This window comes from Odocoileus virginianus, chromosome 33, assembly GCF_023699985.2.
Source record: "Odocoileus virginianus isolate 20LAN1187 ecotype Illinois chromosome 33, Ovbor_1.2, whole genome shotgun sequence".
NCBI lineage: Eukaryota > Metazoa > Chordata > Mammalia > Artiodactyla > Cervidae > Odocoileus > Odocoileus virginianus.
In genome coordinates this window covers 21027029-21040037 of record NC_069706.1, presented here as the reverse complement: position 1 = coordinate 21040037, position 13009 = coordinate 21027029, and the positions used below count along the sequence as shown (strand labels likewise).

Below are 13009 nucleotides of genomic sequence, written 5' to 3'. Positions count from 1 at the left end.
AGATGATCTTGGGGTCAAATATCCCCATGAGCTCCTAAAACTAAAGTTCCATGGTGCCTTTCAGCTTTCTGATGCCCGATTAGGGCAGAGATGTGAATCCAATGTTGCTTGTGTGTAGGGGGATTCAAGGAAACTAAAGGAGTACGTCAAGGCTATATATTGTTACCCTGCTTATTTAACTTATATACAGAGTGCATCATGTGAAATGCCGGGCTGGATGAAGCACAAGTTGCAATCAAGATTGCCGGGAGTAACATCAATAACCTCAGAGATGCAGATGACACCGTCCTTACGCAAAAAGTGGAGAAGAACTAAAGAGCCTCTTGATGAAAGTGAAAGAGGAGAGTGAAAAGGTTGGGTTAACGCAGCATTAAGAAAACTAGGATCATGGCATCTGGTCCCATCACTTCATGGCAAATAGATGGGGAAGCAATGGAAACAGTGAGAGACTTTTTTTGGGGGGGCTCCAAAATCACTGCAGATGGTGACTTCAGCCATGAAATTAAAAGACGCTTGCTCCTTGGAAGAAAAGCTATGACCAACCTAGACAGCATATTTAAAAGCAGAGACATTACTTTGCCAACAAAGTTCCATCTAGTCAAGGTTATGGTTTTTCCAGTAGTCATGTATGACTGTGAAAGTTAGACTATAAGGAAAGCTGAGTGCTAAAAATTGATGCTTTTGAACTGTGGTATTGGAGAAGATTCTTTTTTTTCTCCATTTATTTTTATTAGTTGGAGGCTAATTACTTTACAATATTGTAGCGGGTTTTGCCATATATTGACCTGAATCAGCCATGGATTTACATGTGTTCCCCATCCTGAACCCCCCTCCCACCTCCCTCCCCATCCAATCCCTCTGGGTCATCCCAGTGTACCAGCCCCGAGCACTTGTCTCATGCATCTAACCTGGACTGGCAATCTGTTTCACACTTGAGAGTCCCTTGGATTGCAAAAGATCCAACCAGTCCATCCTAAAGGAAATCAGTCCTGAACATTCATTGGAAGGACTGATACTGAAGCTGAAACTCCAACACTTTGGCCAACTTCTGTGAAAAACTGACTCATTGGAAAAGACCCTGATGCTGAGGAAGATTGAAGGCAGGAAGAGAAGAGGATGACGGAGGATGAGATGGTTGGACGGCATCACTGACGTGACGGACATGATTTTGATTAGGTTCTGGAAGTTGGTGATGGACAGGGAAGCCTGGCGTGCTGCAGTCCATGGCGTCGCAAAGAGTTGAACACGACTGAGTTACTGAACTGAACCGAGGCTCTATGTTGAGACTAAGGGTGCTTCCACTTTGTGGGATTAAACAAGTGCTGATTTATGTTTTATTTATGAAGGACGCAAAACTTTTGATGCAAGAAAAAAAGTAATATTCATTCAGATGAATGGTGACAGCCTGGCCACCCACACCGGCTCAGAAACTCCTGATCAGGGAGAGGACAGTCATAGTGCTTCTCACCTTCACTGCACCTCTAAGGAGGGGGTTGGTCTGGTTGATCAAGATCGAGCACATCCATTGGACACAGTACTAAGACCTTCCCAACTCTGTCTTTAATTGTTTTTGTTCAGTCGCTAAGTCGTGTTTGACTCTTTGCAACTCCATGGATTGCAGCATGCCAGGCTCCTCTGTCCTCCATTATCTCCTGGAGTTTGCTCAAATTCCTGTCCATTGAGTCTATGATGCTATCTAACCATCTCATCCTCAGCTGCCTCCTTCTCCTTTTGCCTTCAATCTTTCCCAGCATCAGGGTCTTTTCCAATGAGTCCCCATCCCATATTACATCTCTTACAGCAAGGGTCCTCAGCCTTCTGCCTGATGTGGAACTGATGCAGTAATAACAGAAATAAAGTGTACAATAATGTAATGTGCTTGAAATATCTCAGAGCCATCCCCTACCCCCAGGCCAGTGAAAAAATTGTCTTCCATTAAACCAGTCCATGGTACCAAAAAGGTTGGGAACTGCTGTATTAGAGGATTCTCTTTATACTCATGTGGTAGTATATGATATGACTTCCAGTGGTCTCCGCCTCACTCATGTATGTCCTTATGTTCTCCTTAAGAGTAGACTGGATCTAACGACTTGTTTGTAATGAAGAATACAGCAAATTATGTACTATCACTTGTGTGATTAATTTACAAAAGAATGGAACTTCCCTGTTACTGATATTCTTTCTATATTGCTTTCTTAGCTTGTGCACCTTGATGAAGCAAGCCAACATTTTGGGAAGACCCATTTGGCAAAGAACTGAGGGCAGCCTCCAGCCAAGAGCAAGTGAGGAACTGAGGTTATCAATCTGACGGCTTGCAAGTAGCTGAATCTTGCCAAAAACCATGTAAGCAAGCTCAGAAGGGGATGTTTCCCTAGTTGAATCTTCACAGAAGATCATAACCCGTCAATACCTTGACAGAAGCTTATAAGGCATTCTGAAGCAGAGAACCCCACTAAACTGTGTCTGAACTCCCAACCCACAGAAATTGTGACCTAGTAAAGATGGGCTTCCCCGATAGCTCAATGGGTAAAGAATTTGCCTGCAATGCAAGATACTCAGGAGATGTGGGTTTGATCCTTGGGTCGAGAAGTTCCCCTGGAGGAGAAAATGGCAACCCACTCCAGTATTCTTGCCTGAAAAATCCTATGGACAGAGAAGCCTGCCGGTCTACAGTCCAAAGGGTCACAAAGAGTCAGACACAACTGAGCACACACACACACAAATATGTCTTAAGTGTTAAGTTTGGGGTAACTTGTTAATAGCAATAGATACAAAACACAACCCACCTGATAGGAATTCTCCACACAATCCAAGTCACCTTAGGGTTAGGATCCCACATTGGGAATATGAAGTCAAATCTTCCAATAGTGATCAACTTTTCATCTACTAGGCATTTTCTTCTATTCATTTATTTCTCTCTTGGACTGGCTGAAAACAGAATTGAATGTTCTTGCATCTTTTGTCCAAATACCATTGTAATCTCACCCTGACATCTGGCCTGATATTGGCAGACCATATGCTAGGAAGACTAGCATTTTATGGGACAAAACCCATAATGGATTGAGTGTGGTTCAGTCATTGGGTGAAATGTCTAGACTGCAAACCATTATTGTTTTGGGAAGTCAGGATTCACTTTTGGAACCACCATTGCTTGTCTGGGCTTCCCAGGTGGCACTAGTGGTAAAGAACCCACCTGCCGATGTAAGAGACATGAGACATGGGTTTGATCCCTGGGATGGGAAGATCCCATGGAGGGGAGCATGGAACCCACTCCAGCATTCTTGCCTGGAGAATCTCACAGACAGGAGTCTGGTGGGCTGCAGTCCATACAGCCACACGGAGTCAGACACAACTGCAGCGACTTAGCAGCAGCATCGCTTGTCTAGGAAGTGATGAACAGCAGAATTCCATGTGTGTCAAAGCAGTTTCACATCAAAACCAGCAAAGATACAAGACCTGAGCTATTTGGCTTTCAGATTTTTAGAGCTAGAGATTGATAGGTGGTAGTGGATTGGGTGTCCCAGATTTGGTTATCACTTGTTTTTCATTCCTCCCTGAATTCTCCAGCATCTCAGCGCATATGTGACTTGAGAAAAAGAACCAAGGCAGGAGTAACACATGAATGCTTCAGAACTTTGTCCTCATGGGTACGAAGAACCTATAGCAGCAGCTCTCAGGCTGACTCATTATCCAATTAACCAGCCTGAACCTTGGCACTGTGTCTGTATGTTGAGATTGAAGAGACAGATTTCTGGTGATCTAAGTGGCCTGACCATGGTGCAGCCCAAGATGTTCCCGGAAATTTTTTGATCCCATCTATCTTAACCCTTGGAAGCCCCCTAAGTTCACGAATGGTGCCACTGATGGACTCTGCGGTAGATATAAAGCTGGCCGCACATTTCCCCATCATTCTATTTGCCTTTGCAATGTGTTTTTATAGTGCCTCCCATCCAAAAGTAGAGTCCAGTTCTCCATCCCTTGAATTTCCCTTATGGAGAAGCAGCAACCGTGACATAAATGAGCTGTATAAAGCGCTTGTGCCCTGGGGTTTGCTTCCCACTGCTGCTCTTCAATGATCCTCAGAACCACCCTATGAGGAAGGCTATGTTCTACCCTGTGTGTGTGCTAAGTCACTTCAGTCATGTCCGACTCTCTGCAAGCCCATTGACTGTAGCCCGCCAGGCTCCTCTGTCCATGGGATTCTCCAGCAAGAATACTGGAGTGGGTTGCCACGCCGTCCTCCAGGGGATCTTCCCGACCCAGGGATCGAACCCATGTCTCCTACACTGCAGGCAGATTCTTTACCCACTGAGCCATCTGGGAAGCCCCATGTCCTACCCTGCTGGAGGGTAAATAGAGCACGTGGAGCAAAGCCAAACCATCCCAGCTGAGCCATCTCTAGACGGCCAGTCTGTCAAATGCTGTATATGTGAATGGGGTCATCCTAGACCATCAAGTCACCAGCTGTCCTTCTAGCTGACTGAACATCACAGGCAAGTCCACCAGAAAAACCATCACTGTGAGTTAAACAAATGGTTGTTGTTGTTTTTTAAGACACTAAGTGTTGAAGTGGTTTGTCACCCAGATAATTGATCTTGTATCATGTGTATGTTTCCACCAACTCATCTTCTTGGTGGATTTTGAGTCCCTGGAAGGCCAAGACTATAATTCATCTGAAGGTCAAATTCATGCTCTTGTCTTTGGTGGTCAACTTAGCAATGGGGACCTCTATGGACCAAATGCAATGAGTCATTCCTTTAATTTCTTCTCAGTGTTGACCAGTCTCCCATACATCAATCACCAACCTTAAGGAATCTTTGGGGGCTACCCCAAATTTCCAAATCGTCAGAGAATCCATCATTGCAGTTCGTCTCCTCAGAACACATTCCCCTTGTTCCAAGAACAGCTTCCAAAATTTTTATCCAGAGAGTGGTCCCTCACCCAGCCTCGGTTAATGTGGTTTGGGTGGCACTCTACCCATCGCGCCGGGGGTTGGAGTTCATGGTGCATGTGGCAGCAGTCTCCAAGACGACAACTAGAGGCCCTCACTTCTTGGAACCCTCACCTTGTATAAGACCCTCCCCAGAGTATGGGCTGGGTCTATTGACTTGCTTCTAAAGAACATAAAACAGTAATATGATGAGATGTCCCTTCTGAGACTTGGTTGCCACTGAGACTTGATGGCTTCCAGATTAGACTCTCACTTGATTCATTTTCCCTGGGGAGGCCAAAGACACAGTTCCTAGCCAGCTGCTTATCTGGCTAGAAACAGAGGGTGTCAGCATTGTGAGATTAAGCTTGAAGTGAATCCCATGTCCCCCAGTGGAGCCTTCATTCATAATGCAATCCTGGCCAACAGCTAAACTGCAACCTTGTAAGAGACCACACCAACCAGATTCTTGCCCACAGACAAGAATTTTGTGTAATGAATGTTTTCTGTTTCAAAGTTTTGGGGTAATTTATTACACAGCAGTAGATAACTAATACTATTTAGGCTTGACCAATCAAAATACCCTACCCATGACCTCTCTCCACCCCAGATACAGGGCTTGGTTCAAGGATGTACATGGGACCAGGCAGAGCCACTCAGAGGAAACTGCAAGGCTCTTATAGGAGCTCCCACTCTTATTTCACTGGATGTGATCCCAGGAAGATGAAAGGCTGGAACTTCTGCAGTCTTCTTGTGCCTGTGTGTAGAAAGTCTTAAACTGTCTTGTTGGTCTCTATATCCCCAGCACCTAGAACTATGCCTGGTTCAGAGCTTGTGGTCAATTATTTATGAAATGAAAGGCTGGTTTATATCCAGCGGAGGGAGGAAATATGCAGGGCTGGCAAGAAATAGGGAGGAATCAGAAGTAGCAACACCAACTTCTGTAATACCATCTTAAATGGAACATGCCATCACACATCTATAGAAATTCACATATTTTTGTTTTCTGAATGTGATGCACTGAACACACAGTTTCTTCTTTAAGTTGGCTTTACCCAATGTAATTGGCAGAGCTCCTGAGATTCTGCAGAGTACACTAGGATCAGTGGTTTCACTGTATCTGCTGAATGCCCACTTCCTGGGGGGTCTTCCAAGGAGGGAGAAGAAGAATAAAGTCTGTTGAGTCATAATGAACTCACAGCAGCAGATCTGCTCCTTTCTGCAACCCCATGACATTAGCAGCTTCAAAGGCAGGTGTTATCGATTGGATTACTACAGCTTTCAAAAAGAAAACAGAAGCCTGATTTCATTCAGAGAAGAAGGTGTCAGGCTCATACCCAGTGATTCAGTAACATTCTCTGATCTCAGAGAATGGGTCTCCTTATCATGTCAACACCTTTTAGAAGCAATCTCCCTTATTTTTTTCCCTCCTCTTCTGGCTTCCTTGGGTAAGTGTCGCTGTTGAGAAAAGGGCAAACCCCTGTTTGTTTGTCTGTTGCAGATATGGAACTAGGAGAAAATATTAGAAGGTAAGCAGTTTTACAAATGCAGGTGACATCCTCACAGACCACAGAACTCTTCTGTCCTGATGCCAACCTCTCTGTTGACTTCTGTCATGAAACTGTGTCATGTACTTTGTGTTTGAGGACTGACTACAAAGCAACCACTCAACTGGATGACTGAGCAAAAAACCTAATTATGGGCACAGGAACGTATTAAGGTCATGAAACCTGTGACTGGCAAACAGCAGAGATCTTTACCTCAAAGGGCCACAGCATCCGGGGAAGTGGATGAGAGTGTAGGACAATAGGGGGTGGTGGAGACTGTGGTAAAATGAGAGGATGCACCGCTTTTAAAGAGACAGCCATTTCTCAGTTCTGTTGAATTATTTCCACATGGAAATGTAGGTCCAGTGCTGTCAGTCTTCTGGTTTTTTTTTCAACTGAATCTGAAAGCCCAGAAATCTACATAAAAATTCCATTTTTTAATGTTGACAACAATTTCAATTAAATGAAATTCCGTGCAAGTGAAACAAAGCTCATCTATGGGATCTGGCTATGACTTCCCAGTTTGTAACCCCTGCACCAGACCCTATTTAAAAGCAGACATGTAAACAAGATTTGGCATATATTAACTCAGTTTAATCATATCAATTCTTAAACAAAAAATTTCCTCCAAGAGACAACAGTTCACAGTAACTGCAAAGCTTACTCACAATTTTTAAAAATACCAGTCATGCTTAGCATTCAATGGGGATATTATAGAATAACTGTAAAAACTTTTACCAGGAACATTAGCTTCTGACTTTAAAAATTACAAATACTGAAGCATTTTGGTATCAGACACAGTAGTTTTGACATCGTCTGTTTGATGAGTTTCTGGAAGTTTGGAAAATTGTACCTCTAATATTGGTAAAGCGCTTATTCTAAACTAAACATTTTCAGATGTAGAAAACAAACTAGCAAGCTACACATACAAAGAAAAGCCCTCTAGGACAAGCTCTCCATGTGTGGAATGCCAGCATATGCACCATGAATCCTGGAAGACTAGATTGATACATACACTTGGCCTGAAGTCTTACACTCCAGGCTTACAATGGAGTTTGCATTCACCTACACATTAATGACAAACTCTGGGTTAGTATAGGAGAAGCCAGCAAATTCATTTTGGTCCAAGTTCATGATGAAGAGTTTATCAGTAGGCGTGAGTTCCACAGGCTGTCTGGTGAACTCTTTGTCGAAATTGGAGGTGTCTCGCTTGTCTCTCTGCCAAATGGAAAGCAAACACATTAACATGGCATGAGGAGGAGGAAATGTGACCGAGACATGCCAGTTATCGGGAAGCTGATGACGTCTCCTGGGCAGAGTCGGGAGGAGCCCTGTGCTGACCGGTTTTGCAGCTGCACTGCAATACTATTCCCTGGCTTTCATTGCACATCGAAGGCTGGCTTCTGGAGAGAAAACTTGGTGGACATTTTCTAAGAAAGGAAATGAGACATTGACTTTCTTTAAGGATTGCCAGAAAATATGGTGTGTGTGTGTGTGTGTGTGTGTGTGTGTGTGTCTTCGGCTTTGAGATAAGTTGGAAAACTACCTCTTACAAGGTATAATGTCACAGAAATAGCCATGCGGTAGAGTGTCCAGGAGAAAATCATTCAAGAGCGCCCCCTGTGGCTAGCAGGCTTCTTTCTTTAAAAAGGAGAAGAGTTCACAACCACTCAGATCCCCAGAAGGCAGAGTGGCAAGAATGGGGACAATAGATCACTGCTCAACGAAGTGGGGGGGGGGGCGGGGTGGGGAATCACTATCCATCTCACATTCCCTGGTGCAATCAAGGCTTTGAAGGGATGCTCAGAAATCCACCCACAGACTAGAATTTGAGCCTTCATCAGGCAGAGGTTCTTCTGATGATCATCAGAGATCTTCTGATGATGCATCTGGTTAACAAACTCAGTCTGGAAAGGCAGCCTTAAAATACTCTATTCTCCTAGTTAGTCTGGAGTTTCATTTTGGGGGGTTGGGGGCGCGGAGGGGACATCAATCCCAGTTTACTAACTGTAGTTTGGGCTAAGTTTCACCAGGGAATGTCAGAGTGTGGGCTCATGAAAAAATCTCACATCTGTATGATGCTCTCACCTCTTCAGGGTCCTTATCAGCCTATGATCTTCCCGTCCTCACCACCCACCTGGGGGCAGGCAGAGCTCCTCGCCCTCGGTGCTCTAACATATGAGAAAACTGAGGCACAGGAAGGTAAAGTGACTTGCCCAAGATTGCACAAAGGGGAAGTGACTTATACCTGACCACACGATTCCCAATTATGCTTCATCTTAGCCTCTCTGACTAGGGGACAGTTGGATGTCTGGTGTATTGCAAGGACAACCAAGGATGACGCATGGGTTTCACTGGTACTGGCTGAAGCCAGAGTGGTGTCAGATTGTCAAGAAGGGAGAGAACTGACTGATTTGCTCGAGTTTGGCTGATCATTATCCCTGCTTTAGGTTTAACCCCTAAAGGGCACTGACTGACGAGGACTTCTCATTGCTGGCCTCATTGCCCTTTGCAAAATACCACTCACAAGAATGCCTTCTTTTTGACTGCTCCCCTGAAACAGGTAAAATGTCCCCATGAAGTTCCCCACTTACTCTTGCAGTGTATGTGTGGGGGTGTGGAGTGAGGGGAATATGAGGAATTCAATTCAGTAGGTGTGGTCAGAGGGGAGTGAGCTGAAGATGGTGGTGGAGCTGACTTTTGGGTGGTGGGCATCTCCTGCCATGCCCCACCCACTCTGCTTTTTTCTCGTCCTGCCAGCTGCCAGCCTGTCCTTTGCTGTCCCAGGCACTGAGTACATTCTTTCCTGTGTTCAGAGAAAGGCTTGAATGCCAGCTTTTCCTTTAATACTGTCTGTGCCTCCCTCTCTGAACCCCACTAGTCATACTTAAGCATCTTTCTAATTGTCTTCATTGCACTTGCTACTGTCAGAAATTGTCATGACTATTCATTGCCTCTTTGCAGGAGGATAAAGTCCTTGTCTGTATATTTCCAGTGCCAAGACTTGGTACATGGCAGGCCTTCCATGATTATCTGCTGAATGAGTGAACTGATGAATGAAGACTTTATGAAAGATGAGCCTCTTGGCTTTTGACAACTTACAGTTGCCCCCAAGCTAGAGATCTCACTCTAGAGCAAAATAATGGAATTTGTTCCCACTGATCCTGTGGGTCGCTCACATGGGCCCTTGTCTACTGTGAGCCCCAATATGGATAGAACTGTGTGAGGCTCCTTCAAGATCTGAGAGCTTCAGGGATGGCTGTGGGCCCTGGGAATACCTGAGGCTAGAAGGCAGGCAGCTGCCTCCTTTCAGGTCCCCTGGCTTTCCCTGCCTGTGGGCATCCAGCCGAAGGTTCCCTTTGCATCATCCCCATTTGTTGTACTGGTGATGCCTCAATCAGCCACATGGTCCAAACAAGACTTGCCCTTGTGGGCAGATCCTCAATAGAAAAGACCCCTGAACTTCACCCTAGAAGTTGGGAACGAATGGGCGTCTCTGTTGGGAAAATTCCTTTCCGGGCTGATAGTATCTGAAGTCACATGAAAATATTGCACTCAGCCCAGGAAGGTTACTGAACCCGGGTCTCCTGCATTGCAGGTGGATTCTTTACCATCTGAGCCAGTAGGGAAGCCCCACTAATTCCACTGGCTTCCTAGTAATTCCCCAAGATGGTCACTGTGACCATGGCCCTGTGCTTTCTTAGAAGAGAAGGTCAGCAAGGAGTACAACAAAGGAAAAGAGGGATTCTAAGATCCTGGTAGACAACTAGCCATGGCTACCCTAGACTATGTTCAGGCTTCTTTGGATTTTCTTATTTAGTTTCTTTTTACAAAACGACCCTCTAATTTAAGTTCTTCTGGAAAGCATCAGCCTGTCTCATCTAGAAGAACTAGGTGGTGTCAAGCCAGGGGCACTGTCTCCTTGAGCGCCCGAAAGGGCAATGCCTGCAGGAATCTGGATGAAGGACTTAGAATTTAGTTCTGAAACTAGTTCCCTCTCATCATACAGGCATCTGTCCGCTCACATCTTGATGTGATTCTGTGATCAGAACAAGTTTGGAGACTGTGCCTTTGGCCTTCTAGAAGGAAAGTCACCCCAGCTCTTGTCTCTCTTTCCCCACCTTAGCACTATACAACTGGACCAGAAATCTGGGTCGAGAAGGTGCTTCTGTGTCTCCTTTAGCCTCCAATCTGGTCTCCAGAGAGAAAGAACCCCAAAGTCTTCTGATGACTCTTCCTTTCTTAAAAGAAGTCTTCCCTGATTAACCTAGAGACAAGTTATCTCTAGATCACAACGTGCTTTTAATGACTTGTTTAATGACTGCCTGCCTGGGTTGCATCTTCATGCTCCCCACCATGCTCCTGGCGCCCAGGATAGAGCCCAGCACACAGTCAGTGCTCACTAAATGCTGCCCGGGTAAATGAAAGGAGGGTGGAATACATGCACAATCACAAAAATTAATTTAAAAATCTTTCTTGGATGTGTTTGCAAAGTATTCCGCTGAGATTACATCTGTTGAAAGCTCTGCTTCCCAGTCTCCTCTGCACTTGAAATGTTGATGGAATAGGCAACTGCAAGAATTCTAATGATCCCTCCATTTCACAGAAGGCTTCCCTGAACAACTCTCAGCTCGGTGTATTAGGGGAACAGAGGCTTTGGCTTGAGTATCTACTTCTGCAAACTATTAAACTTCTGAAAAATAATGGCAGCAATTTGGAAAATGTAGAGTGCAGTAAATATAATACATATATATATACACACACAGTATATTCTTTCTATTTATATCTATTTATCTCTATCTATCTACCTATTTATATCTATTCATCCATCCTACATTGTTCTCTAAAGTTGTCTCTAATGACTTGTTGATGGCCCAATGTTTCTCCTTGGTTTTAATCTTCCTGAGAATATATCCAAGTAAAGGCTTGGTGACCCAACAGCCAGATGAAAGACCTCAAATAACCTGTCTGTTGGTGGGCATGGCTCAGAGACGGCAGTCACAGAGGAGGGAGACCCACAGGGAGAATCAGGAAACTGGGTTTGCATTCCAACTGGCTGACTTTGGGCAAGTCACTTCCTCCCTCCTGATGCCAGTTTCCCAAAAATACAATGAGGAGGCTCTTCCCCAGCTTTCCTCCTTCTCTTGCCTCCTAAGCCTGAGAGCTAGGGCTTCGTGTCTGCTTCCCCTGATGTCTAGATTGTGACCCACACAGCGGCCACAGGGATGGTCCCCAAGCCCCCAGCAAGGAGACAAGAGCAGGCAGAAAGGAGTGAACAGCAGGGGGCTTTGCTCAAGTGGAAATCAAATCACAATTTTCTTAAAGATGAGAAGTCTCCCTTCAAGGACATTTGTCAAGTGTTTTAAGTTCCCTTGATGGTCTCTTAGGAGCCCTGGTGCTTGCAGAAATCACTTGACTTGTGACCAGAGTTGCCTTCAGGGCTGTCTGAGAACAGCGGGGAATAGGAGGCTGGGATGGGGGACCGCCTGCTGTCCTCATGGGATTTCCCCAATCACGGAGTTTCCCTGGGCTTCTGGGGGCTCGTGAAGCTATTTGCCAGAAAGGATGAGTCTGAGCTGAGAGGCGTAGTGATTTTGATAACAAACTCAACAGCCCCAGCCCTGTCCCTAGCTGGCCCCTAAACTTGTCTGGTGGGAATGTGGGCCTTGAGCTCTGATCTCATTGGAGACCCCCCCAGCCAGCTCATCCCACCCCATCAAAGGCCCCCAGGAGTCTCTAAATGACCCACAGTTTCAGTCTCTCTGACTGGCTGAACACTGGGGCCAAGATTAAGCTCTGGCTTCAATTTTTTCTGTCCTGAAGCCTCAGGAGGCCCCATTCTGCAGTTTGGGTCCATGTTTTTCATAGACAGCCGTTTTCCTTGAAATAGTATTTCTTCTTCTTTCTTGCTTTTTTTTTTTATTTTATTGTATCTCGATGCTAGAAGAAAAATGGCACATAACATATCCAGATACAAACATTTCCACAAACATCTTGCAAAACATCAAAGTGAAGAATACAACTGTCTATGCTTTCAAGACATGGTGTCTTTCTCAGAACACTTAATTAGCTTTCCGAAGCCAGCAACAAACCTACACAAATCCCATCCGAGCAGGCATGGGTCTGCCAGGCTCTAGAGCCGTCTTCTCGGTAAATCAAAGCAGGTCATTGTGGTTAATAACATTTGGACACGTACTTCAAAGCATGTGTAACAAAAGTGAGTAACTTTTTTTTTTTTTTTTTTGCATTTGAACAACAACAGAAATAAAACCCCAAAGCAAATAAAGTTTGAAATGCAATGTAAAACCATGGCCCTTTGGGACTTTGCTAAAGTGACCATGTCTTTTCAGGGAGTGAGTCCAAATGCCCTGTTCAAGTAGTTTGGGGATGAAGGTGATTGGGGGACACAGGGAACCAGAAATCATAGCATTAAGGTAGCACCCAAGCTGGTTGCCTTATGACTCCTGGAGGTGCCCTTAGATTGAAACTTTCTAAAAGCACACTCTTGGAATTTTAAAAGGGCTTAGATATT

The 13009-nt window shown here is 44.9% G+C and overlaps 1 protein-coding gene across 1 annotated transcript in view; it reads right to left on the bottom strand.

Annotated features, from left to right (window-relative positions):
* Positions 1-7049: 7049 nt before the first annotated feature.
* PRKCB (protein kinase C beta) overlaps positions 7050-13009 on the bottom strand; it is a 358135-nt gene continuing 352175 nt past the window's right edge. The window contains 1 exon segment of the mRNA XM_070461044.1: positions 7050-7695. Coding sequence (XP_070317145.1) covers positions 7543-7695 — 153 coding nt within the window. The 3' untranslated portion in view covers positions 7050-7542.